General features: G+C 56.2%; 1 protein-coding gene across 6 annotated transcripts; it reads left to right on the forward strand.

The window, feature by feature from the left end:
• The first annotated feature begins 5,704 nt into the window (after positions 1–5,704).
• On the forward strand, positions 5,705–27,693 carry KRBA1 (KRAB-A domain containing 1). 6 transcript variants are annotated; one of them, XM_043872701.1, is made up of 18 exons: positions 5,706–5,939; positions 10,328–10,454; positions 11,209–11,328; positions 11,995–12,132; positions 12,724–12,873; positions 13,787–13,918; positions 14,072–14,257; positions 15,112–15,267; positions 15,874–16,098; positions 16,740–16,913; positions 17,350–17,523; positions 18,975–19,118; positions 19,569–19,751; positions 20,566–20,760; positions 20,845–20,976; positions 21,652–21,756; positions 22,190–22,435; positions 24,082–27,693. In XM_043872701.1, the coding sequence occupies exons 1-18, from the start codon at positions 5,769–5,771 to the stop codon at positions 24,960–24,962; spliced, it is 3,639 nt and encodes a 1,212-aa protein (XP_043728636.1). In that variant the 5' UTR covers positions 5,706–5,768; the 3' UTR covers positions 24,963–27,693. The 6 variants fall into 6 exon arrangements, with proteins under 6 accessions (XP_043728639.1, XP_043728636.1, XP_043728637.1 ...); XM_043872702.1 differs by having other exon boundaries at positions 21,655–21,756; XM_043872703.1 differs by having other exon boundaries at positions 10,346–10,454.
• The last annotated feature ends 150 nt before the right edge of the window (positions 27,694–27,843 follow it).

Below are 27,843 nucleotides of genomic sequence, written 5' to 3' on the forward strand. Positions count from 1 at the left end.
GCTGCCCTTCCCTTTTGCCAGCTGGAGCTGGTATTGAAGGTTCAGCTCCTTCCCTAGTCCAGGGCCTCAGGAGGCCAAGTCTTCTCAACCTGGGGAATCTGGGGTAACTGAAAACCCTGTCTCTGAACAGGACAAGCCTAGAGGGACACGTTCCTCCAGCTATGACTTCTTATTTCACTTACCTCTGGTCTTGTTCTACACAGGCTTGTTTCCACGTGTTTTCATTGCCCTAAGTCAGTGCTGTGTTGGTAAGTGTTTACCAACCCGCTCTTGAGGGGAGGGGGAGCATTGGTTTGCAGTGTTTTCCAGCTTCACGGTGTAAATAATCTCACCAAATCCAATGTCAAGCCACAAACACAAGATCACCGATCATGGTGTTGGGGAGACGTGCTGACAAGTGAGTCTCTGGTGTGAGTAGGTCAAGCACAGCACTGCTCCTGACCCATCTTCCCTATGGGGCAGGGGCTGTTTGACCCCCACGCTATCCTCACAAAGCTTACAGAAATAAGAGCAATGGCTATCATAGAGCCATCCACTTACTCAAGATGGATTTGTGTTCAACTTGATGCCAGACACAGCAGAGACAGATATCAGCAGGAACTATCTGTGGTGAGCAAGGGAATCAAATGAAGAAATGGCCAACTGAATGTAAGGATAAGTAGATAAAAGAAGAAGGGTGCTAATTTAAAAGAAAAGGGAAAAAATAAAAGAAAAGGACTTCTGTAACCAGCAATATGCCAGACTTGATCTTCTAAAACTCCTCCTACCTCAGAATATCCAGAAATGCAAAGTAAAAGAGAGCAAATATCCATTAGTAGGTCTTGCTGAGCTCTCACGGCAGTAAAGATGTCTTAGGAATAGGGGTGGAGGGTGAACTAAAATCCTGCAAGAAGGTCTGTGGTGGTTGTGGTGAGATCACCTACTTGCCTGAGCCTTAATAGGCATCTCAGTCCAGGAAATTAGGTTTTTATCCCCTCTAGCCACACCATTAGTAAAAGGGTGGATTAGCAAAACACCAGACAAGAAGACAAGGGGTCTTTTTCTTCTCAGGAGGAAGAAAGCATCTCCCCTGAAAATTCATAACCACAAATTTACTCCCACATATGTTAGGGCTTTGAATTTTCAGTATCTGCATGGTTCAGAAACTTCTGAAGCTGAAAGTTAACATAAAAAGTGCACTCAGGCTAACAATGATTCTGGAGTACCCAGAAGAAGCAAACACAAACTCTTAGGGGCATGCCTTCAAGAGATCACACAGAATTCTACTGATGAAACCTGGATTAAGATGAGTTCACAGTTCAAAATAGTAAAATATGTGAGGAATCCATCAACCATGAATGAAAACCATTAGACAAATAAAGAATGTCAGATAGCAGAATTATCAAACAGATTTATAAATTAAGTATGGTTAATGTTATTGAAGATATAAAGAATTGAATATATGAGAATATATTATTTTTAATGAGATGAAGGAAATACATTTAAAATAAAAAGTACAATAGTTGAAATTAATAGTTTAGAGCAATTTAGACAGAGAGAGAGAGAGAAAAGAGAAATCTGGGAATGAAATAGGATAGAAATCTTAGAAAAAATTACCAAGAACAAAGCACAGAGGTATGAAAGAATGCAAAACATAAAGGAGTGGCTAAGAAGGAGAATAAAATTGAAAGTTCCAACAAATATCACATATGAATTCTACAAAGAGAAAAAATAATGGAGGAGAGGCACTATTAAAAGATATAATGTTTGAGAATTTCCCAGACTTGTACAAAAATACAATGCCTCAGATTTAGGAACCAGGAGTTCCAAGAAAGATAAATAAAAATAAATCCATACCTAGGTACATTGCAGAGAAACTTCATATTACCACAGACAAAGGATGATTTTAAAAGCAGTCAGGGAGAAGGCAATGGCAACCCACTCCAGTACTCTTGGCTGGAAAATCCCATGGATGGAGGAGCCTGGTAGGCTGCAGTCCATGGGGTTGCTGCGAGTCAGACACGAATGAGCGGCTTTGCTTTCACTTTTCACTTTCATGCATTGGAGAAGGAAATGGCAACCCACTCCAGTGTTCTTGCCTGGAGAATGCCAGGGACAGGGGAGCCTGGTGGGCTGCCGTCTATGGGGTCACACAGAGTCGGGCATGACTGAAGCGACTTAGCAGCAGCAGAGAGGACAATTCTTGTGAGAAGGAATAACAATTAGACTGACAGCAGACTTTTCAACAGAAGCAATGAAAGTTGGAAGACAATGAAATAAAATATTAAGTGTGTAAAAGTAACTGGAGCTTCCCAAGAGGCTCATTGGCAAGGAATCTGCCTGCCAATGCAGGAGACGCAGGAAACATGGGTTCACTCCCTGGGTTAGGAAGATCCTCTAGAGGAGGAAATGGCAACCCACTGATGGAAAATCCCATGGACACAGGGGCCTGGTGGGTTACAGTCCATGGGGTGGCAAAGACGAGGCACAACAACAAGAGTAACTAACTTAGAATTCTCTACTTAGCTCAAATGCTACTCAAGACTGAGAGAATAATAAGGTATTTAACTGAAATAATTTACTTCTAACATATCTATCTTTGCTATAAGAACTCTGAAAAGTTGTACCTCAGAAAGAAAAACACATAACCCAGAAGAAAAGAAAAAGAATAGAAAAAATAGTGAACGAAGATACTAGCAACCATGTTGGTAAATCTAAACAGCATAGATTATACAAATTAATATACTAAAGTCCTTCTATTGTTTGGAAGGAGAGTGAACTGTAAAATATAATTAGACTATATTAAAATAAATATGTGTATAAAATTTTAAAGAGTAACCTCTAAAAGCATAGAAAAGGAAGGCATAAATTTCAAATCAGTAGAATAAAAAAGGTGAGTAAAGAAAAATTAATCAATCCAATAGAAGGAAAGAATGGAGAAAAGGCACAGAAAAAAAACATTATCAATAGATAGCAAGAAATAAGATGGTAGAAATGAAGTAAAACATATTACTAAACACAATAAAGGTAAATAGACTACTTGCCAATTAAGATAGAGATTGTCATATTGGATTATACAACAACAACAAAATCTAGCTGCATGCTCTTATAAAACACACAACTGAAACATAAATATCCAGAAAGTTTGAAAGTAGGATGGGAAAAGATTTATTAAATAAATACTATCAAAAATAAAGTTAATGTAGCAATACTAAGTCAGGCAAAACGGAGTGTAGATTACAAGTATTTTTAAGGATAAAGAGAATTAATTCATAATAATGAAATAAACACTTTCCCAGGAAACTACAATTCTAAACTCGTAAACACAGTCTCGAAATATGTAAAGGAAAAATTGTCAGAATTACAGGAAGAAATTGACAAATGCACAATATTTATAGGAGGTTTTAACACACCTTTCTCAGTAATTGATAGATCAAAAGTTAAAAAAAAATGATATGGAAGACATAAATAACACAACCCAAGCTTGATGTAATAGAACTAACTTGATCTCTACACTCACACACACACACACACACAAATACAAGTACTCATTTGAAGCAAACATAGAACACTTTGAAACATTTATTGCATAACTTGAACACAAAGTGCATATCAGAAAATCCTTAAAAAATCAGCATCACATACTACATTTTTTTAATGCAAGGCAAAACTCAGTTACAAAAATATAACATAGTTAAAGACTTATACATTTGGAAACTAAAAAATACTTTAAAATAACCTCATAGATAGAAAAGGAAATAACAAAAATCAGAAAATATTTAAATACTCAAATTGATTGTGGCTGTTTTCACAAAGAGAAGTAGACAGCATCTCTATAGGAAGCTAGCTATTTGGGAAAACTGTAGCTGGCTAGTTCACCAAAAGCCAATTCACAGAATGACCAGAGAGCCAAAAGCAGAATATATGAAAGCTAAACCACTGAACATCGAGCTGCTGAAAAACCAATCTGAATTATTGAAAATCTTTAAAACTTTTGTTCTACTTCATTCCTCCCTTTGTTTGTGTGCAGAACTGCTAAATAAACACTGATCTAAATTTAGGACAGTTCTCCACAATCATTTTACAAGGCAGATACAGAAACCAAGGTGGATGTCGGCATGGGGTGGGAGGTACAACTAAAATTTAATGGTAGGAAAGACGTTTCTCAGTCACTGGGAGAACTGGCCATTTGCAAATTGATTTTTGGCAACAGGATCATTCAGCACATAGGATGTTGGTGAATTGCTTTAAGCAATTGCTGACCCAGAATCTACAGTTGGGGCCCCAGCCTGGTCAGGTAAGGGGGAGGTTGAATCAAAGAGGTACCAAGCCTGTACATGCTAAAGGAAATATATCTTTCTTGGGTAGAGATATTACTTTTTTTTTTTTTTTTAAGTGAAGGGATTTTAACGTTTATGGATTCTGAAACTAAGGGTGGCATGTGGGATGAGCTGAAAGAAGAGATACCTACCAGGAGGAAGCTGATCTCAGCAAGGAGGGCCCTAGGCACCAAGCAGAACTGAGGTACTTACCAAGGGGCGCTGTGGCCTTGAGGAATCCTGAGAGCAGATGTTGAACTTGAACGTGTCTTCTTCCACTGCCTGACACCTTGTGATATCTTCAGATCTTCAGGACCCTGGGCTACACAGACCTGGGTCCTGTGTCAGTATTCCCTGGGTGTGGAGAAGGGGGCTTTGCCCAGGGAAGGGGCTGGACAGTCACTGAGGGTGTTCTCCACGCGGTCTTTCCTTGGAGGCCAGACCAAGGTGGGCAACATTGTACCCTGAAGTTCTGGGAGGTCACACGCAGAAGGCCAGCGGAGACCCAGCGGAGGTTGATCCCCATAGGGATCAACACTGGGATTTCTGGGCAAGAAATTCCCTTTCTCTGAGGCCAGAGGAAGAGAACTGTCGGGGCGCAGGCGTGGGGAAGGGCTCTCCCGGATGCAGGCGTCGCCTCCTGTTGGACCCCGGCTTCCTCGGCCCCTGCAAACCGAGGTTTAGCCCCACGAGCCCACCTTCTCTAAGCTGTCCTAACAGGGGTCCACCAGACCGGGGATGAGGCCCAGCCGGGCATCGTCTCCCTCGGACCGAGTCCACAACTCTCCCCAGCCCCTCTGCGTCCTTTCTGACCTGGAGAATGGTGGGCTCACGCTCCACTCATTCAACACATTTATCTGAGGGCCTACTAAGTGTCAGGAATGTCTCCAAATCAACAAAACAGAGCAGCAAATAGTCACACAGTACAGTGGCTCCCGGGTCAAGGCGAGGGTGAGCGCGGGAGCGGGGGGACAGACCTGAGCGCACGCCGGGGTCTGGCGGCCACTCCGGCCCATCCACCACTCAAGTCAAGGGGTCCAGCCTGCAGCCCCCTCCGCCGCTCTCGGGGTCCGCTTCCCCCACCCCTTCCCTAGTCACGGTCGGTTTGCGGGATGCGTCCTTCGGGAGAGACGGGTCGCGTTTAACCCGAGCATCCCCACCTGGCGGATAGGAATCGCTCAGTAAAAGTTGGATGCAAGAAAGGATGGATGGATGGATGGATGTGTGGATGCACGGGTTTAGTCCGGCAAGCATACTGCGAGCTGGCCACACAAGGCGGATCCCGCGCCAAGCCCCTCCCCTGGCAAGCTTCACCGGGTCTAGGCTGAACCAGCGGGGAGAGGGCGCCGCCAGGCTCGCCCCGCCCTCCCCTCGCCCCCCGCCTTCCCGGCCGGCTCGGCGGCGCCTTCTGGGAAATGTAGTTCGCGCCTGCGCCCGGAGGGCCGCGGGGGCTGGTCCCCCTCTCCTGGGATGCAGTGCTCTGGGCTGCTCCGGACGCCCACCCGCCCTGCCCCCTCCCCTGCGGCCTGCGCCCAGGAGCCGGATTTCCTCCTGCGCCGACCTGGATCGCTGACCGAGCGAGTGCTCGCCGCGCCGTGCCGGAAGTCGGGAGCGGAGACTGAGTCCGGGATGGCGGGCCAGGTAAGGCGAGCCCGGACCGCGCCGCGCGAGCCGGGACCCCGCCGGCAGCCAGGGAGGACAGACGATCGCCTCGGCCGGGCCTGCCCCGAGCGGCGCTGTGCGGGCCTCGAGGGCGGAGGGCGAGCCTGGGACCCGCCAACTTTGGCCGGGCGAGGTGCGTGGGAGTGGGGGTGCGCAGGATTTGGTGCAGGGAAGTCCAGGATCCGGGACGCCCCCTCTTCCCTTCTCCCCGTCCCCGCTGTGTACGCGGACTTGGAGCTGCAGCTCCATCTTTGGAAACTCCTTTGGGTTAAGCGTCACCATCTCTTGGCGTGGCTTTTTATTATAAATTATCCTGGGAGCGATGGGCATGGAGGCCCAAGGAGAAAGAGTAAATCTGGGCACTTTCCTTCTTGTTAGGATCCTGGGATCCCGGCTGGGGGAGGGCATGAACAGGGTCCCAGGTTTTTAGCCATTAGGTGAGATGTGTAGGTTCGAGAGCTACAGGGGGAGCCAGCCCCATCTGTCGTAGCCCGGGACCAGTTTGTTGGGTGCAAGTTGTGTGCAGGGCGGTGGAGGTGCTAAGAAACATGATGGTACCAGTGGGGAGTGGCTGGATGTCCTTTTGGGGGTCCTCTGCAGCCAGCTCTGTAATTGTGGCTCATGAGCTTGGGCCACTGTCAGGCAACTGTCGATTCCACGGTTTGAGGGCCCAGGAGCGGTGGTGATGAGGGGCTGGGGCAGTCTGTGGCCAGGCAGCGCAGCACTGTGCGGAGACCTTGATGGCATTAATGCCCCACGACGAGCTCCTGGGAGAAAGCGAGAAGCCAGGCAGATTAGGGGGCGACAGAGGGTGAGATGGTTGGATGGCATCACCGACTCAATGGACGTGAATTTGAGCACACTCCGGGAGACGGCGAAGGACAGGGAAGCCTGGAGAGCTGCAGTCTGTGGGGTCGCAGAATCGGACACGGCTGAGCCACTGAACAACAACCGGCAGGCTGGCGGCTGTGGGAGCAGGGGCAGTCTCCTCTTCAGATCTGGCCGCATGGTTAGGAAGCCGAAGGACACCCTCCATCACCACCCCCGTCTCTGCTCAGATGTGCCCACGGGCCCATGCTCAGGCCTCCTCAGACCTCAGTTTTCTTTTCCATTCAGCGAGGGATTGGATCACTGATTGTTCAGATCCGATGTCCTGGGGTGTGTCCTCACACTGTGTGTCTTCATGGAGAAGGTGCCTGGCCGTGGCCTTGGGGGCTGGTAGGTCACCGTCAGATGGAGAGGAACAGGGTGCGCCTCCTGCCTTCCTGTCTAACGTGACCCCCAAGTGCCCAGGGGCTGTGGGAGCAGAGCCCACAGGTCGGGGCGGCAGAGCTCAGGGTCTGATCGGAGGCTCAGGACTGAGCCTGAAGCATGCCAGGAGAGTGGGTTTGCTCTGGGAAGGACCTGCAGGCCGAGTCTGTGGCCTGAGGGTTTGCACATTGTGCTCGCTCCCTACCTTTTTTGTGCATGTGCATGCGCACACACACACACACACACTCCTCTGCTTTTTTCTGGGTGAAGGCGGCTACCGATAGAACCACTTACCCTGGCCACAGTCAGTTCCCATTCCCAACTTTGTGGGACAAGAGTTTATCTTTTGGCTGAGGTGGCGAGTGGCCTGGAAACCATCTCTTCCGGATGTCTAAAAGAGCTGGTATATTTAGCCAGGAGACAAAGAGGCATTTGGGGTCAGGAGTGGTGTGTGTAGCTGGAGGTGGCCGACTGTGACCTACCGGTGGACGTGAGGCAGACAGATTTGGCTGCATGAGCAGGAATCACAGCACTTACCACATCCCAGCATTTATTCTGGGCACTTTTCTTACAGTAGTTCATTTACTCTTCACAGCATCCCTATGAGAGAGGTTCTTACGATCCTCCTTTTATAGATGAGTTTACTGAGCCCAGAGCTAAATGTGAAGCAAAGCAGGGATTGGGATTCCAGCCACCTGGCTCCTGGGGTCACGCTCAAACCTCCACACTATGCCTGTTTGTGTCCCAGAACTTCTAATGCCAGATTATGCCAGCCATAGGACTGTGGTGAGCCCCCACAGTTGCTATGGGTATTCAAGTAGAAATTGAAGAGCCCCCTATTGTAAATGGAAAAGAAAAAAAAAAAGTGAGTTAATCACTCAGTGGTTTCCAACTCTTTGCAACCCTGTAGACCGTAGCCTTCCAGGCTCCTCTGTCCATGGGATTCTCAAGGCAAGAATACTGGAGTGAGTGGCCATTCCCTTCCCTGGGAGATCTTCCCCACCCAGGGATCAAACCTGCATCTCCCTGTGGCTCCTGCATTGCAGACAGCTTCTTCACCGTGTGAGCCTAGAATAGAAGTTGGCATTAAATGCTCACTACCCCTTAAAGGTATTCTGCAGTTGTTGGTGATTTCTAGTTCATAGACATGCTGCGGTGGACAGCTCGCCCCCGGGGGGAGGAGAGGGTCCCATTTACTGGAGTAGTTTTCATTTCTGGCAGCCCAGGCAGGTTCTGCCCAGTATCCAGCCAGTGACTGGACAGCAGCTCTTCCCCAGCCCTGTGATTCTAAACTTAGAATGTGTCAGAATCATCTGGGAAGCTTGAAGATGTTAACTTCTGTGTTTTGAAAGCACTGAACACAATCGTGATTTAGTTGAACTAAGAGAAGGTGAGAAATTCAGTCCTCAACAAAGGTAACTGTGAACCTAATATGAACCTAAAAGCTCTTTTGTGTTTTCAGTTGTTAGGTAGTAAATTCTGATGGGAGAATAAGGACGCAGACTGTTTACCGGGTTTGCTAAATAGAGAAGCTGTCGGTTGACGTGAACTAGCTGGTCAAGAGAATCGCCACTCTTTGCTCGGTTCCCCACCTGCTGCTACAGCCAAGGCCGTGCTATTAGACTCAGCCGTTTAGCAGTGGCTTCCCTGGCGGCTCAGATGCTAAAGAATCTGCCTGCAATGCAGGAGCTGTTGTTCAGCTGCTAAGTCATTTCCAACTCTGCGACCCCATGGACTGCAGCACACTAGGCTGCCCTGTCCTTCACTATCTCCTGGAGTTTACTCAAACTCATGTCCAATGAATCAGTGATGCCAGCCACCCTTTTCATCCTCTGTCCTCCTGCCCTCAGTCTTTCCCAGCATCAGGGTCTTTTCTAATGAGTAACTCTTTACATCAGGTGGCCAAAGTATTGGAGCTTCAGCTTCAGTCCTTCCAGTGAATATTCAGGTATTAGGAAGATCCCCTGGAGAAGGAAATGACAACCCACTCCAGTATTCTTGCCTGGAGAATTCCATGGCCAGAGGAGCCTGGTGGGCTTCAGGTCATGGAGTCATAAAGAGTTGGACACAACCGAGTGACTAATACATACACACACATTTATTTGTACTTATTTATCATTTATTTGTACTCAAGAGCCATTCTGTCTCCTCCATCACCATCTTAAAAAACTTGTTATAACACGGTGAATTCTGGGCTGGCTGGAGTTCCCATCCTGGAGTCAACCTTTTCTTGGACCTGAGCTACAGGGCACGAGACTCTCTGTATTAGCTTCCCTGGATTGCCATGAAAGTACTTTCACAAAGTGGGGGTGGGGGCTTAAACAACAAATTTAATCTCTCACAGTGCAAGAGGGGAGAAGTCCAAAATCAAACTGTTGGCAAGCCCACGCCCTACTGAAGACTCTAGGAGAGGATCCTGCCTTCCTCTTCCAGCCTCTGGAGGCGCTGGGCATTCCTTGGCTTGTGGCCCCATCACTCCTGCCTCCCTGGTCATGTGGACTTTTCCTCCCTGTGGGTCTGTCTCTGCCCCTCTTCTTATAAGGACACAAGTCATACTGGATTAAAGTGAAAGAAAGTAAAAGTGAAGCCTCTCAGTTGTGTCCGACTCTTTGCGACCGTATGGACTGTAGCCTACCAGGCTCCTCTGTCCATGGAATTTTCCAGGCAAGAGTACTGGAGTGGGTTGCCATTTCCTTCTCCAGATATTGGATTAAAGACCTACATTATTCCATTATGACCTTAGCTTAACTAATTACATCTACAGCGACCCTCGTTTTGAGTAAGGCCACATTCTCGGGTACCGGGGTGAAGACATTAGCATACCTTTATGGGGACACAGTTGACAGCGACCCTAGTGTTGAATAAGGCCACATTCTTGGGTACCGGGGTGAAGACATCAGTGTACCTTTTGGGGGACACGTCTCTTGTCCTGTTGCCCCTTTGCCCATTCCCACATGTCAGGTGCTCACCTCGTGCTCTCGCTGCCCGACCTCCCCTGCCCCCGCCGTGTCCACCAGGGGACGCGGGCTGCGGGCTGGGTCAGCACGCTGAGGATGACTCCCGGGGCGGTCTTGCTAGGAGGGAACGAGCCAACTGCCCTGAGGTTGTGCCCACAGGTGTCGATCGCCTTCCAGGACCTGGCTGTGCGGTTCTCTGAGGACGAGTGGCGGCTGCTGGGGGAGGGCCAGAGGGCGCTCTACTTGGACGTGATGCGGGAGAACTACGACACGCTGGCCTCCCTGGGTGAGGAGCGGGCGGGGCCCGGCGTCGGGTGGGAGGGTGACGGCACAGCACCTCGAGGGCCCAGGGTTGCCCGGGACCTCGGGCGGCTCGTGGGGCCTTAGTCTTTGTTCACACAGTGAGGTGGCATCTGAGAGCCTGGTGCTGAGCTGGGGTTCACCTCTCGGGCCTTCCATGCCTTTGTTTCTGTGGATGGTACCAAGGGTCTGGGTGTGATTTGGTGGGGGTGCCAAACAACTGGCACAAAGGCCCTGGTCTTGGAGGTTCTGACGGTCCCTGGGGTTTGGGTGGTCACACAGACACACATATGTACACACATGACAAGGGTTTGGGATGGTTACACGAACATGTGTACATGGTCAAATGGTCACACAAACATGGTCACACACTCATGTGTACACATGTACACAGGGTTTGGGTGGTCACGTGTACACATGTACATGGAGTTTGGGTGGTCACATGGGTAGACGTGTACACACATGTACATGGGGTGTGGGAGGTCACATGGATAGACATGTACATGCATGTACATGGGGTTTGGGAGGTCACGTGGATAGATGTGTACATGCATGTACATGGGGTTTGGGTGGTCACACAGAAACACATGTACACTCATGTACATGGGGTTTGGGTGGTCACACATACACACATGTACACAGGTGCCTGGATGTCTGGGTGCCTGGGCCTCTGGTGTGATGATGTAGAAGGACGGAGGCTGGCTTCCACTCCCGGGGATGGGCCCTCTTTTCTTTCCCAGGGACGGCGGAGCCGCTCCCCCTCTCGGCCTTCTTATCTCCCTCAGAGCCTGGAGGAGCGGTGGGGGCCCGGAGCCGTGCTGGAGACGGGCAGGAGCCAACCCAGGGAGGAGGCCCCCTGGGTGAGTAATCTGTGCAGATGAGAGCCCCTCCGGGGTCCTGATCCCCATGGGTCACCTGGGCCCCGGTGGACTCACTCGTGTCCCTCCTACCGTGTGGTCGTTGGCCCCTGGCTTCATCCCCTACAGGACACCATGACCTCAGCACTCCCCACCTCGCCACACCCACCCTTCCCTGACCTTTCATCCCCGACCCCTCTGGACCAGGAGCCTGGTATACTGTTGCTTATTGCGTGAAGTGCTCAGAAGAAGCCTGGGCTCACCCTGAGAGAGTCTTCGCCCCTCAGGCCCCCTCCCCGGCCACCCGAGCAGAGCCAATTGCAGCCCTTGAAGGTCCAGAGAGCTCGGGCGGGTGGATGTGGTCCAGGGGTTGGCAGGAGAGGCAGGAGTCTGGATGGTGGCCGGAGATGGGGAGGCAGCCCTGCTTGGCGTCCCCTCCGTGGCCCAACAGGGACAGAGGGACAGAGCAGAGAGGAGCTCTGTTACCCGCAGCCCCCTGCATCTTGGTCCTGCCGTGCCCACACGCGGGGCACCTGCCCTGAACCCAGGTCCTCTTTGCGGACATCAGTGTCTCCTTTGCGGCCCTTCCTGTAGTGGGAGGATTACATGAGATGCAGCGCATGCTGACTGATGTTGGAGGGGTGGGGGTTCACTGTGGTCTCTTGGCAGGAGGAGCCCCCCAGCACAGCCTGCACCTCAGCGCCCTGGTGCAGCTCGTGCAGGAGATCCCCGAGTTCCTGTTCGGGGAAGGCAGCCCCGAGAGTAGTGGGGGACCCAGCCTGGATGGGGCGGCTGCGAGCCCTGAGGGTGAGTCCGACGGTGGGCCCCGCTGCGTCCCACAGACGAGTTCAAGCTGCCAGCCCGGCCCCTGGGTGGAGTTACCCGTTAACATGAATGGCCAGGTGGCAGGCCGGTGGCCTGAACGGACCCGGACAGGGGAGAGACTGCGGCCTCTGACTTTCTCTAGTGGTTTCGCCACGGCTTCATCCATCCATGCCCTTGGGGCCCCCGTCGCGTCCTGCCCTACGTGGCGGGTGAGGCCGTCCCTGTTCTGTAGATGAGTGCCCAGTGGCCGAGTCCCCCGCAGCCTGTGCTCTCCCCATCTCACCAGACTTCTTCCTCCCCCAAGCTCTCAAGGCCCTCCCGCCTCCCCAGGAGTCTGTCCCCCCCAGCCCCAGCCTGCAGGGTTTCTTTGCGTCCCCTCAGCTGATGGTCAGCTGGGGAAGATCTTAACAGAACAAGGCCACAGCCTGCATCTACATCTCAGAGCCCAGGGATGACAAGGCAGAGGTTACTGACACAATGGTCATTGTTGGTGGAACGTGGCAAGGAAGGGCCAGTGTTGGGGCATTGTACCTCCCGCCAGGCTTAATTCCAGTGTCCCCCCACCCCCCGCAGCTGTGACAGAGGACACGTGCCCTCTTCGAGACCTGCTCCGCTGCCTTCCAGATACACCCGTGGGCCGGCTTGGCCTGGCCGCCACGCCCAGCGGCAGCTCATCCAGCAGCACCCCGGGAGCCGGGGGGCTGGGGAGCCCCCGCCCCATCAGTGAGTAGGACCCAGTGCAGGGGGCCCACACCCTCTTGATTCTTTTCCAGGACTCGGTTTCCTTTATAACTGGGTCCAGCTCCTCGGTGGGGCAGGGGGCGGTGTGTGGAGCAGGCCTGGTGCTGGCCTCTGTCTGGGGACCAGCGAGGATTCAGGATGCTCAGCCTCACTCGTGGAGTGCTGTGGGCACTGCGCCTGTGGACCTGACTCTCAGACCTCTCATCAGGGCAGCCCTGACAGTGGGGGAAGACAACGCTGGCCTTTGGAATTTCTCTGGGTCTCAGTTTATTTTTAAAATGCTTGCAGATTTTACATTTGTCTGAATATCTATTTTTATCTAAACTATTTTAAATTAATATGGCATAAAGTAGCCAGTGCTAAAAAAAAATACCCTGTTTAGGGGCTTAACCTTGGTGATCCAGTGGTTAAGACTCTGCCCTTCCAATGGAGGAGGTGTGGGTTCAATCCCTGGTCAGGGAACTAAGATTCCACATGCCAGGTGGCCACCAAAAAAAAGAAAAGCATGCCCCATTTAGCCTGTAGTTTCAGGTGTCAGCTGGTACCTTTGCTCTGGGGTCCAAGGTGTCCAGCTTTGAGAATTGTTGAGTGCAAGGCTGGGGCCTGACTTGCTGAGGCAATCAGAGGCTGCCATCACAGGAGGGTCCCCGGGGCGAGCAGTCTTGTGTTTACATTCACACCGGAAGGAAATGGGGAAGGACTCTGCCACCCTTGGGATGGACTCTGGGAACAAGCCCATTGTAGCTGGCAGAGCCACCAAGTTCCCAGGACTCAGCTGTGCCTCAGGGAGCAGTTAGAAGCTGGGGAGACCCGTCCTCTGTGTGTGTGGGGGGGGAGCGATTTCTCAGGGTGTGGAGCCAGGGCTGGAAAGGCCTGCCTGTCTCTCCTGCAACAGAAACTGCCGACAAGCTGAGGCCCGCGGAGGAGGGGAGCCCAGGAGCCCCTGGCCGGCAGCCCAGCCCCACCACCGGCAGCCAGGGCAGTAGCAAGAGCTGCAGGAATCTGAAGAGAGGGTCCCCGGGGGCAGGTGAGAGGCCGGCTCTCCTGAGGGTGGGGCTAAGGATGGGGGGCGGGTGGGGAGGCATTGTGTGGCCCCCACCTGGGCCTCCTGACGGCCCTACCCGGCAGACAGCATCCCTGTGGTCACGGGTGGGAAACCTGACCGCCGCTGGCCTTGCAGGAGCTGCGGGCATCTCTCCTGGGCACAGCCCCTTGCAAGGCCTCATCAACTGCCTGAAGGAGATCCTCGAGCCTGGGCCCCAGGGCCCCGAGGGACCGCGGAGCTCGCCACCACCGCCCACCCACAGCCTGGGTGCCTCCCAGCTGACCAGGGCAGAGCTGGGGCCTAAGGGCCCGCCCTGGGCCGGTGAGTCCCTGCGGACCTGTCTCCTCCGGCCAAGGTCTCTGAGCCCGTGGAGAGCTCCAGTCACTCTCTGTAGATACTTCTCTGTAAATATGACGTCTTCCCTAAGGATACTTGCCAGCTTGGCTGCTCCAGTATCTCTGGTGTCACGTTTCTCGAGCCAGATGGCTGTGATAGGGGAATAGCATGGTCAGCATCATCAGCTCGTAGAAGAAAACTCAGAAATAGATTTTGCCCTGGATTCTTATGGGTTCTTGACTCATCCTAAGGTGGGACATCTGAGAATAAGAGGCTGAGGGGCACTTCTTGTTGACACTACGCGGGATGCTTGGGATGGGCTTTAGGGATGGGGGTGATATGGTGGGGGCTGGAGCCTCAGCCCTGAACTGTGAAGCCTCGTAGCCAGGCAGACTGTGAAAAGCTCCTTGAGGCTTCGAGCCTCAGTTTCCCGTCTGTAAAAGGGGTAACTGTTCTCACCTTAGAGGACTGTCCTGAGGCTTAGGCGCACTAATAATGTGTGTGTGAGTGAGTGTAAAACGCTTGGGCCTCCTCAAATTAAGTTCTGTTCAAGGCCAAGAGAACTGTCTCCAAGTAGTGAGCCAGGCCACCCACTTCTTTCGTTCGTTCTCAGAGCAGAACCTCATCTTCCTTTTACCCAGCCAGCTCTGGGAGGTGTAGCCAGGCATTTTTAAACCAAGCGCTAAGACAGTGGCCCCGCGCAAGGCTGAGTGAGTTGCAAGAAGACCCACATCCCCAGGTTTCCGGCCTTGGACCTTTAACTGATCCCTCTTTCAGTTGTTGTCACCGAGACTGGGGTCACCAGGTTCAGGGGGTCGTGTGTTCCTTTTTTCCTGTAGTGAAGACAGAGGCGGCCTCAGGAGATTGTCCCCTCCAGGGCCTGCTGAACTGTCTGAAGGAGATCCCTGAGGCTCGGGACAGGCATCCCAGCCCCTCAGGAGCCAGCGACCCACGGCTGCGGGAAGACCCAGGGGCCTGGAAAAGGAATTCTGGAGGTAAAGGCCGCCAGCTGGGCAGGGAGGCCCCTGGGCATCACTTGCTTCCTTTCTCTGTTCCAAGCAGACCTTCCACTACCAGACACTCGGGCCCACACGTCAGCATGTCGGCTGGAGTGGCCAGACGTTGGGGCTCGTGCTATAGAAGGAGCTGGGCGTGTGGGAGGTGCATCAATGTGCAAATGTTCCAGGTTGGCTCTTATAGGAGGAGCTGAGGGTTCCAGAAGGAAGGCGGGAAGGGCTGGGAGGGAGAGACAAAAAGCAGAAGGCAGAGCTCTGGGCAGTGCACATTCCGGGGCTCTTTCTAATGTGGAGGTTCTTGTGATCGTTTGGGTTCACCATGGGTCATCGGTGTTCCAGAACTCTTGATAGAGTCGTTTGGAGGCGGGCCTGCTGGCCTCGGAAGCAGGACCCTGACTTGGTGCTCCTGGGGTGGGCTGGCTTGGCATTACCCCTTGGTAGAAACCTCTAGACGTGGAGGTGGGATTTGGTCCATCTGCTGGTGGTTGGGCAGTGACTGTCTTGGAGCTGAGATGGCTGTGGAAGCTGGGGACCATGGAAACCCCATCCTAACCCTATAGAGACCTCATGAGGGGCTTCCCACAGGACTCCGACCCCTCCAGACCCCTCCTCCGGGGCCTGGGCCTGGAGCTGTCAGCGTGCTCTCTGCAGTGAAGGTGGAGGACAGCTGGCCCCAGGGACCCCCGGAGCCCACATCCTGTCAGCTCAGCAAGCGGCCCCACGGCCCCTCTGCCGCCAGCAGCCCCAGGAATGTCAGAGACACCGCCCCTGCCCAGGTGCGGGTGCCCAGCTGGGGCCCTGCAGCTCAAGGTGAGGCCTGGGCTCGTCTGCTCAAGTCCTCCCGGGTGGGGTTCTCAGGCCCCCATCAAGGTTCTGCCAGCCCACAGGGAAGGGGCACCTGGCTTGTCTCATGGGTGGACAGAGGTATCCGCTTGGCCTTCCTTCCCAAGCGGTTGTGGTGGTGGTGGTTTAGTCGCTAAATCGTGTCCGACTCTTGTGACACCATGGACTATAGCCCGCCAGGCTCCTCTGTCCATGGGGTTTTCCAGGCAAGAATACTGGAGTGGTTGCCATTTCCTTCTTCAGGGTCCCAAGTGGGTAATCCCGTCCCTTAATCTCCTTACTCCTTAACCCAGGCCCTTGGCCAGGGAGCCTTCCATTAGAAGGACCTCGGTTTTGCAGAGAACCCCCAAGTGTCAGGAAGCTGCCCACTGCCGTGGCTCTCTCTCCACCTGCCCCGTGCCTGGGTACAGCTGGCCTTGCTCCCCCAGACTGGGGAGCAGAGAGCCGATGGAAGCTGGCATAGAGGGAAGGGTGTCCTGCCTGGCAGACCCCACGCCTGGTGCGGGACTCGCCACCCCTGTGGAAGGCAGGCAGGCCGGGCAGTCAGCTGGGGCTGGGCCGGGAGGAAGATGGGCCAGAGATGGTGACGGGCCATCTCCCCGTCCCAGCCGGCAGCGCCTCGAGCTCACCCCTGGAAGCCCTGGAGGCCTGTCTGAGGGGCATTCCCCTGAGTGGGTCGTTACCTCCCCAGCCGCCGGCCAGCTTTTGGTCCCGGAGCCCCCAGCCAGGAGACCCCGGGTCTCAGAGGCCCGAGCTGCCGCGCCGCGGACCGCACAGCAAAGGTAGCCTGTGCCGTGGGCTCGGGGTGGCGTTTGTCCTTATGCACGGCACGGGGTCAGTCGGGGGGAGTGCCGAGGATGCCATCAGGTACTCCCTCCTCATCCCGGGCCAAAGGTGGGGTGCACATGGCCCTGTCTCCCAGCCCCATCTCATGCCTGCCCCCCAACAGCCCCTGCGTTTGGTGGAAGCCAGTTAAACTCTGCCTCCTGCCACCGCTGAGAGCTTCCCTGACCCTCTAGGCCCCCGAGGCCAGCAGTTGGGTTTATGTGGGTTAACAAGCTACTGGCTTTTAATCAGGGCCATGAGCACCCTAACCTCAGGGGAGATCGCACGGGAGAGGTGTTGGGGCAGGGCTGGGCACCCATCCGCAGCCCAGCGCCCTGGGGACCTCTTGGCCTGCGGTTTCCCCTCGATGCCAGCCGTGCCGTTTCCCCACAGAGGTGGTCGTGGGGCCTCTGCCGCCTCTGGGCCTGCAGGGCTGCACAAGAGACAGCCCGGCCCTGCCCCTGGGCTCCCAAGGCACCCCCAGCAGCTTCTCGTCATCCAGCAGCTCTGACGGGGACCTGGATTTCCAGACCCCTGAGCGCAGCCAGGGGCATCGGCCGGGAAAAGGTGAGCTGGCCGGCCTGAGACTGGGAGTGGGTCCTGGGGAAGGGCGGGGGGCGGCCCTGCCCACCACCACGCGTCCTATCCGGCCAGTGTCCGAGCCAGGCCTCCACTCCCGGTACGGCTGCAAAGAGCAGACCTGTTTTGGGGGGCAGGGGTCTGTTTTAGTGACTTGGCTCAGAAGAGGCAGAACAACACCCAAGATCTCTAGAAAGCATTTGATGTTTCTTACTAGAAGCATCAAATACTTCCTCATCCCAGCGTCGAAGAAGGCAGTGTCTGTAACATCTGCCTGACTCTCCAACTTAGGGAAAATGTGTAAAGCCATCTTAGACTGTCTGTATGGTGCCTGAGCCCCCCAGGTCTGTCCGTGAGGGGACCTTGCGGGGACCTTGCAGGACCTCAACCCTTTTCTCCACCTGAACAATCCCAGGGTTCCCTGTCTGCCTTGTGCATGGACACCTGGTCCCCCGGGACTCACCTCTGTGTCCTGGCCTCACGCTGTCAGTGGAAAGGCCTGAAGCCGCCCCCGGGGCTCTGCGCTGGGCCCTCCAGAGCCAGCAGATGGGCTTGGCGCCTTGTGTTCCTGCACGGGCGAGCGTCCTCGCTGCTACTCCGCTGAGCTCCCCATCTTACCACTTCCCTTTGGGGCTGCATGGGCCCCCTCCCCTCTTTGCTGCAGCTGCTGTGTCTGTGGTTCCTTCTCTAGCGTTCTCTATTGGCAGACCTGGTTTTCTGAGTCACCCAAACAGCAGGCGACTTCACACCGCCTTGTGGATGCGTCCAGCCCGGCCTCCTAGCTCTCCCTGCGCTGCCCCAGAACCCCGCAGCGTCCGTGGGGAAGCCATGTGCAGGGCTCTTCTCGAGACACTGAGGTCCCAGCCCCATGATGCCCGGAGTTCTGGCAGCTTCTCTCTTCTCCCCTTCTCTGCCTGACGCCCGCATCAGCAAAAATGCTTTTCAGGAAAGAGCTTGACTGAGATGTGGAAGGAAGGGGCCTTTCCTTTATCTAGAATTTCAGTTCATGTAGTGGCTATAGCTTCTCCAGCTCTGTCACTCGAAATAGGATTTCTGCTGTGTTTTTATCCTTGAGTTGAAATGCATTCACATTCTCCTTCTTCACTTGCTGCATCTGTACCCTTTTCCCTCTTTGAGTAGTCACGTGAATAGTGAATAGCTGATGACATTCCAGCCTCGGGGCCCATCTCCCCCATCAGTGGCCTGCTGGCCTGCTGACCGGCTTCTCTCTGTAGGCGGTGAAGATGAGGAGGCCTCTCCCAGGGCCACCCAGAGACAGGGCTGACACGGGTCTGGGCCAGGTCTCCGTCTGGGTGCCCTGAGCCAGCGTGACAGGCCCTGGGCTCCAGCTGCAGTGGACCCGGGGCTCAGGCAAGGCTCCTGGGGTTTGCAGGCCTGAGCTCTGGCCGGCTAAGACCATGAGTGTTGGGTTTTTACAGGAAGCCCCATGGGGAGCTCCCCGCTCCAGGGCCTGGAGAACTGTCTCAGAGAGATACCTGCGCCCCGGCCGCAGCCGGCCTGGCCCTGCTCCTCGGCCGGAGATGGAGGGCCACGGCGAGCGGAGCCCAGGAACTGGGTGGCAGGTAATGTGGGTGGGCCCACGTCCCGGTCTGAGGTGAGACGACCTTCTGGAAGCGGCCTGGCCAGAGGCTCGTGGGAGGCCACAAGGCCAATAGCGCTGCTGTCCTGGGTGGAGGGGCGAGCCGGGCCTGGACACCCAGCCCCCCGGTGCTGCTCCGAGTCCAGCCCTGAGCCGGGGCCTTGGCAGCAGGGAGTCTGTATCCTGGCCTTGGTCTCTGGCACGGCGCTGAGCTGTGGGGGCTCCCGGGAGGCTGGGTAGCTGGGTCCAGGAATAACGAGATCCTGGAGGGTGAGGATGGCCCTGGGAACATCCGCAGGGCTGGGGCGTGTCCCACTTCAGTAGCTTCATCCAACAGTTGACCGAAATTTGTCTTCTGAACAGCGCCTCCCTGGCCTGCGTGCTACCTCAGGGCTCCCAGGCTGATGGGCCTCTTGGCTTCTCATTGAAACAGGACTGAGGGGCGAGGCCTGTGAACCAGCGCACCTGGGACAGCGTGGGGGCGACGTGCCTGCCAGGAGCCTCCGACTGGCCAGCCCGCAGGCCCTGGCCTCCGGGGCCCTGTCCACCTGTTCCCCACAAGGCCCCAGAGAGCTCGGGGCGGCCAGGCCGGGACAGTGGAGGTGGCTTCAAGAAGGTGAGCAGGACTCTTGCCCAGGGACTCGCCAGCGTGTCTCCTCCCCTCTGCGTAAAATCTGTGATGAGAGAATAGACCTCCACCTTCCCCTTCTATTCCTCCACTCCTTTGCTGTCTCAGCCATTCCTGGACTGCTGGCTGCGGGGTGTGTATGTGCGTCTCTGAAACCCTGCTGGCTGGAGCGCTCCGAGGTGTGCTGAAAGCAAATGGGGAAAGCAGTGCTCTCATCCAGAGACTGGGTTTCTCTGGGCGAAGGACTGGTTATTTCCTTAATACTAGTTGCCTGGGGATGGAGGCCGGTGGGGGCTGGAGTGGGGGGGGTCTCCTCCTGCTGCTGCTGCAGTTCAGTTGAACTTACAGCGGAATCCTTTCCTAGATTTGCTGAAGTGGGTGGATCAGGCCTGACCTCATTGAGAAAGTTCAGGTATTTGTCATACTCCCACCAGGCAAGAGCTGGTGGACTTAACTGAGCCTCTCCGCAGGCTGCTGGTCCTGAATGAACACAAGTAGAAAGGGCCGCCTGGCTTATGAGCCCCAGAGCCTGGCTGGAAACAGACTGTTAGTGGCCTCCAGGGTCTTGAGGCTTCTGGAAGTTTCTGCCGCAGCCTTCCAGAGTGGCTGGGGGCCAGACCAGCATCTGGCTTTGCTTTCCTCCGCTTCCCGTGGCCACGGGATGCTGTTCAGGCTCCCCCAGAGCTTGTGTGGGGCTGAGCTGGAGGGGAACCAGCTCCGCGGGCCGGCCCACGGAGGCCGAGGCCCTCCGGCCTGTCCTCGGGTTCCTGGACAGAGGGCTCTTTGATTGCCATTTGCCCAGGGCCAGCCACCAAGCCTTCCCCGCTCCACTGCCTGGAGAACTCTCTGAAAGGGATCTTGCCTGGGGGGCCCTTGCGCTTTGCCTGCCTGGCCGGCCTGGGCCCCAGCCCCTGCTCCAGCTCCAGCTCGAGCATCAGCAGCTCAGAAGGAGAAGACCCAAGGCCGGAGCCCGAGCTCTGGCAGCCCCTCCTGCAGGGTGAGCTCTCTGGGGGGAGAGGGGGACCGGGAGCCCGGCCCCAGCGTGTGAGCGCCACCCTGACCCCGGCTCTATTTGTGCTAGAGAGGGACCACCCTCCCAGCGGCAAGGGCCTTGGCCCCCCGTCCCCACACCATGGCGGCCCCCGTGCTGGCTGCAGCCCTGGAGAAGGCTTGAGGAGATGTGAGCCCAGGCACCGCTGTGACCTCAGTGCAGGTGAGCCCGGGGTCTCCAGAGGGGGGAGGGGTGTGTCCCCCAGGAGGGCCACAGGTGCAGGGACAGTCCCACTCATCACTTGGCCTGACTCTTGCTGGAAGGCTCTCTGCCTTTGTCGCGCCTGAGTTCCCTGTAGGACGAGCCGTGTCCGAGAAAAGAAGGTGGAGATGTTGAGGCCCCTGGGGCCCCAGGGGTGTCAAACAAGTGTGTTTAAAGGCCTGGTAATCAACTTGGAAAGTCAAAGTGTCCATCGCTCAGTCGTGTCTGACTCTTTGCAACCCCATGGACTGTAGCCCACCAGGCTCCTCTGTCCATGGGATTCTCCAGGCAAGAACACTGGAGTGGGTTGCCGTGTCCTCCTCCAGGGGGTCTTCCCAACCCAGGGATCATACTCGAATGTTGTGCTTTGCAGGCAGATTCTTTACTGTCTGAGCCACGAGGGAAGCCCAGTAAACTTGGTATATATAATAGGAGAAGGAAATGGCAGCCCGCTCCAGTATTCTTGCCTGGAGAATCCCATGAAAAGAGGAACCTGGCAGGCTACAGTCCATAGGGTCGCAAGGAGTCGGACATGACTGAAGCGATTTAGCATGTGTGCGTGCATAAATATATATATATATATGTATCATGCCTCCTTGCTTCTCAGTCCAGTCCTGACCCAGTGATCATTCCCAGCAGGAAAAGCAGAAGAGAAGGTGGGAGGCGGGTCCCACTCGCCCTGGAGAGAAGTGTGCTTGGAGACCCTGGGACCGCCCGGCCCCCTGAGCTGCACTGGAGGAGGTAGGGGTGGGTGGGTTGCCAGGTCCAGGAAGGGGGGCCCCCCTGCACTCAGGCCAGTGACTCCACCCAGTCCTTGGCCTCCGAACAGGCCCTGGCTGGTCTCCATGTTCCTCCCTGCCCGTGGGCCTGACAGGAGACAGCAGAGTGGGCTGGGCATGGACCCCCAGAGCCCCCAGCATGTCCCTGGAGGAGCCTTACCAGGGGCTGGACCTGCGGGCATGGCCCTCTCCACCTGCTCTCTCCAGCCTCCTGGGAGAGCCAGAGGCATCGTGCTGGAGCTGCAGAGGATTCTGGAAACAATGTCCACCCTCACTCAGCCCGCGGGCCCCAGCCAGCCATTCAAGCAGAGATGGGCTTCCTGGCGAGCCCAGTGTAACTCTCTTGCACCTCATTTCACCAGTGCTTGAAAGTTGAAAGTTTTGTTTTGTTTTAGGCCGTGTCCAAGTACCCCCCGTCAGTGTGGCCGTGGCGGAGCCATGCGTGTCCACACCGGAGATGCTCAGTGCTCTTCCCGCACGATCCGCTGTGCATCCCTGCCCTGCCGCTCAGCTGGGGAGAAGGCCGGGGCCTGGGCCCTGCCAGCCTCCTGGGTCAGCCCATGGGCTCCAGTCCTGGAAGCCGACTGCCGGTGAAGAATCCAGGGGCCTCGGGCCTGGGGACGGAAGACCAGGTGTGACAGGTAAGCTGGGGCTCCCCTGGCCCCTCAAGTATCGGGAACCCCGCAGGCACGGGGTGGGGGTTGCAGTTGGGGCTCAGTGTCTGTACGGTCACCCCTCCCTCCTTCCCCGCTGCTCAGCTCCTTCTGGCGGGGTGGGCCAGGAAGAACCCCCGGGTCACAGCCTGGGGAAGGCTTTCTCTGAACAGCCTTCCAGGCTCGTTTGGGTCATAAGTTGGAAGAGCCTCACGTTGAGTCCACTTCAGCTGGCTTATTTCATTTCAGGGTTTTCCTATAGGACTAGCTGGCTATTTTATGAAAGTACACAGACGCTTCTTAAGGGCAAAAAGAACACTGAATAGATACATCCAGAATCAAAGTTTGGGGTTTGAGGGGACTTTAGAGACCAGGTAGGGAAAATGAGGGGCAGTAGTGAGTGACCAGGTGGGAAAGTCCCCAGAGATGCATTCTGTATCACCGACCCCGGGAAGCTCTTCCAGACCACGGCAGAAGCGGGTGGGCGGGGCTCGGTGCCTGGTCCTCTCAGGGCCGTGCACCCCGATCCTCACGCCTGAAGCCTGTGGTGGGGGCCCCGGCGTGTCGTGGGCCTGGCCTGCCTGGAGATACAGCTGTTTATCAGGAGTGCTGAGCTGGCCTGGGGCCCGTGGACCTGCTGCCCTGCCTTGGTTAGAAGGACAGCCGGGACAGCAGCACTGCTGCTGACCCTTAGCCGAGATCCTTCCTGAAGAATGTGGCCGGGCAGCGTTTGTGTCCTTGGGCTCCAGTCTCCACTTTTGCTGTTTGAAGTCCCGGGGGTCCTGGGAGATGCAGGCCGGAGCTGGTCTGGGGACTTAGACTTGTCTGGAGACCAGGTCTGTCCTGCGGCTCCAGGTGGTAACGGGGCTTCCTTATGAGGCTGGCCTCGGGTGAAGACCAGGTCCAGGAGAGCTTCGGGTGAAGGAGTAGGTGACTTTTTTTTTTAAAGTAAGTTAAGTCTTAAAGTCCTATGTCTATAATTTGATTAGGGAGGGTAAAGGTCAGGAGGGGGTGGGGACCACTGTGGTTTGCTTATGACTAAGACCTGGATACTAGGAAAGATTGAAATCAGGAGAAGGGGACGACATAGGATGAGATGGTTGGACGGCATCACTGACTCAGTGGATGTGAGTTTGAGCAACTCAGGAGATGGTGAAGGACAGGGAAGCCTGGCGTGCTGCCGTCCATGGGGTCACAGAGAGCTGGGCAACTGAGCGACTAAAGAGCAAATAGCACTGGGTGCTGATGCGGCCCCCTTTGTCCCCCTGCTGGAAACACCTGGGCCTCTCTAGACGCTGCCCATGGCCCTGCCTCCTGGCGGCTTCTCGAGACCCTGCCTGCTGAGCCTCCAGAGCAGAATTAGCTGCTCTGGGGCAGCGGTAGGGCCCCACCAGTCCTTTTCCTAGGAGGTGGGGCGGTCACTGTCCTAAGCCAGCTTGGTTTCCGTGGAGACCCGGCCTGTGATCTGTCTCGCCCGTGAATTTGAGGGGCAGCCTTCCACGTCGCCCAGCCTGAGTCACCAGGACCCTTCCTTCCCTTGGTGGGTGGGGTGACAGACACGCCAGCTGGAGGGACTCGGGGGAGGGAATGTCCTGGCAGCTGATCACACTCACCGCCTCCCGCTCTGGTTTCAGCCGGGACCGAAGGGGGGCCCCTTCCAGGGGGTGTGCCCCAGCCAGACCCCACAGCCGCCGTCCCTGGGGCCTCGCCTGGCACCTCCCCGCGGCCGCCGTGCCCCTGTGGGACTTCCCTGCAGCAGGAGCTCCGCAGCCTGGGCGCCGCCCTCTCGGAGAAGCTGGACCAGCTGGCCGGGGCCCTGGCTGGCCTGGCTCAGGAGGTGGCTGCCGTGAGGACCCAGGTGGACCGACTCGGGCGCCGCCCGCGGGGCCTGGGGCCCAAGGGCCTCCCCCGGGGCCCTCGCTTGGCCAGCGGCCCTGCCCACAGACACCCGCCCTACTGGAGGCACAAGGGCCCCCCCAGGCCGAGACCGAAGATCCTGCGGGGGGGCCTGGCCGAATACTGCAGGGCCGGGGACCCGTCACCGGGCCTGTCCACTGGGAGGCTCCGTCGGGTGCCTCCAGACACCCCCGCTGCAGAGCCCCCGGGGCCTGGCTCCAGCCCTCCCCAGCAGCCTCACTCCTCGGCCTGCAGCGGCCCCGCTGTGCAGACTGTACGTCACCCCCTCGGGCACCCCGAGGCCCGCCAGAGCCCCCCTCCCCTTTCACTTCTGGCTGCCCCGCCCCCCCAAGTGGCTGCTCCGGTGGGCACTGCAGAGGCAGAACCACGCGGTTCGGTGGCTGCCCCACCCAGGACCCCAAAGTGGCCCAAAGATCCAAGTGGCCTGCTGGTGGGGCTCCAGAGAGCCCTTGAGAGCGAACGGTGGGGTGGGGAGCACAGGGACCCAGCGTGGGGACCCCCTAACCGCCACCTTCGTGGACTCAGCCCCGCGGAGGGTGCCCCACCTCCGGCTACTTCGCCCCACTCCAGCAGAACCTTCCCCACGTTGGGGCCATGAAGGGGGCCCCCTGACTTCAGGGTGACCATTGCTCAGGGAGGCCACCGTTTGGGGGGCTTGCGTTCCCCAACCATGCCTCTGACTTTCTTGACTCAGGTTCATTTAAGTGTCGCTTCCCCCTCTGGCCCTTGCCACCAGAACTGCCAAGGCGGGCAGAGGGGTGGTGTGCACCCACGTGTGTGTGTGTGTGCCATGTGTGGGCACGCCGAGTGTGCCCGGGGTGCCCTGAGCCGCTGCAGAGGGGCCACGAGAGCACCTCATTTCAGCACCTGCCTTCCTGGCCTCAGCGCTGCAGAGCATGGCGCCTATCTTCCTGGTCCACGGGGGCTTAGCTTCCCTTTGGGGCAGGTCTCTGCCCCCTGGACGAGGCTGGAGGTACCAGTGTGCATTCTGAATTATTGAAGGTGGTTGCCAAGGGGAAGAAGGGCGCTCAGAGGGGCCGCACCAGAGTGTGGCTGTGTGGCTGTCATCGGCACTGGGGACAAGCTGGCTCCTGCCTTCCTGCCTCCTCCAGAGAATCCAGCAGCCTCCCCGAAGTTGGGGGAAGAATCCCACCGACTTCCAGGGAGAGAGCAGCGCGCGAGTTGGCTTCCTGGGCCCGTAGTGACAGTCTGCAGTGGAGCCCGGGAGCCTCCAACAACGCACACTTACATCCTCTCAGTTCAGAGGCCAGAGGTCCAAGGCGCAGGTGTCGGCAGAGTTGGTTCCTCCTGAGTCTGCCCTCGGCCTCTCTGCGGGGCCGGTCCCTGACTGTCGTCGCGTCCCCAGGGCGCTCCCCCTTTGCTCATGCCCCTCAGTGTCCCTTTTGTCTAAGGACGCCATCTGCAGGCCCTCCCTCTAACATGATCGCTTCCGTAAAGACCTCATCTCTAACTCGGGTCTCGTTCGTGGCCCTGGGGTTGTTAGGGTTCCAGTGTGTGACTCTGGGGATGGGGGTGCACAATCCAACCCCGACTCACATGAGGGAGCGAGCTCATCTTGGTCCTGGTGGGAGGAGGCAGCATGACCAGGGTCACTAGGCCCGCTTTCCTGGGGCCACCGGGCTGCCCTGGGCCCCACCCCTCCCTCGGGGCATCAGGAGTGACCTGCCTGTCGTCACTGCGTTTCTGATCTTTTTTTCCCGATCTTTGCCCACCGAGCCCTTACCTGATCTGAGGAATCCTCGGGACGGTCCATGCGCTCTGGGAAGGCCCTGCCCGGCTGTGCCGTCAGGGAACCAGGCCCGAGCTGGCTTGGGACCCAGGGGGGCTGCACTTGTCCCCAGTGCCGTGAGTGCTCAAAGGGGGTACCCATTGGCTGGTTTGCCCAGCGCCCCCCTGAAATCGGATCTTTGGGGACACAAGCCGGGCCTGGCCTGTGCTGCTCATGGTCCCCGTGGAAGGAGCAGGCACTGATGCCGACAGCAGGAGAGCCAGGGGCCGGGTGAACAGACCATCGAAAGGGGGTGTTAGAATGTTTCCAGGACTGGAGTAAGTCCCTCGATGACCGTCTCAGAAGCTAGGTGTATGAGATCATGTAAGTAGATTGTTTAAACACACAGCCTTCACAGCTAGCCACAACTTGAGGAAGAATAAGGAACAGAAGAGGTCTAGGCCTTCCACCTAGAAAGACGAATCCAGCTGCCTCCAGGCTGTGTAGGGAGTGACGCTCGGCCGTTCCAGAGCCATCGGGAGGGTCTGATGGAATCGGCGCTGTGGACCAGGGGTTTGAGCTGAAAGGAGAAGGGCTTGTCCGGCCTTTTGCTCGCCCTCTGTAGGAGTTGGGGGTGGGGGGGTGGTGGCCTGCCCGACAGGCCCGTGTGACATTTTAAGGCTCGGTTTTGTGGGCTTTGCAAATACCAGTCTGCATCGCCCTGCACCGCAGGCGCGGAGGAGCACAGAGGCTCAGACAGGGTGAGGGGCTTGCTGGGGGGTGCACAGCCTTCCTCTGGCCGAGTTAGGACAGTGCGTGCCCTGATGCCGCCCAGGCCAGGGGGCTCCCAGCCCGGCTGGATGCTGTGGGAAGTTCAGGTCCTTTTTTAAGAATGTGGAAAGTCAGCCATGAAGTGAACGGTGAGAGGTTCCGTGAGCCGCAGCCGTGTTCATCCCCCAGGTCCACTGCCACGCGGACGACACCCCTCCCAAGTCATGAATTGAAAAGCCTTCTAGAACCACTGATTTGGTGACAAACCCATTGGCAGTTTAGGAGTTTGGTCCTGTGTCTGTCTCCATCTACTTGGTGAGGAAGTGTGGTCACTTTGGTAGGAGAAACCACGGACTGTTGTGAACTCAGGAATTCCCGGGGTCAGGAGGTGGGGGGCAGAGAACCTTCCCTCCCCCGGCACTCACGCACATGAGGGTCCCCTGTGTCCTGACCCCCGCCTGTCAGCCGAGGCCACTGAGAGGCAGCAAAGCGGGAAGGTCCTGCCTGGGCGGATCAGGGCAGGCGCCCACAGCCTCCAGATGACCCCCCAAGGGTCCGGTAGAATGGGGGGCCTTAGTCCCCTGTCTGAGACACCCCATGATGTCACCACTCTTTGGAAGGAGCTCATCAGGCGGGCGGACCAGGCTTGCTCTCCACTCTCTTGTGTCCTTGTGTTTTAGATGTGGCTTCTGTAAACAGCCTCCTGTTGGATTTTGTCTTTTAATCCAACTTGGCAAATTTTATTCTTTAGTCGGAGCCCTTAATCCACTTCTGTGTAATATTATTGTTGATATATTGAGATTTGAATACACCATCTTATTTTTGCTGGTGTTTGTCTCACTCGTTTCGGGCAGGGTCTTCTTTCCTGCTGACAGTGTTGTGGGTTTTGAGTCATTCTTAACCTCCTTGACGAGCCTCAACATTTAAAGAACTAAAAGGGGAAACATTCAAATTTACAATCTTATTTGGGAAGTTTTAG

Source organism: Cervus elaphus, chromosome 18, assembly GCF_910594005.1.
Source record: "Cervus elaphus chromosome 18, mCerEla1.1, whole genome shotgun sequence".
Taxonomy (NCBI): Eukaryota; Metazoa; Chordata; class Mammalia; order Artiodactyla; family Cervidae; genus Cervus; species Cervus elaphus.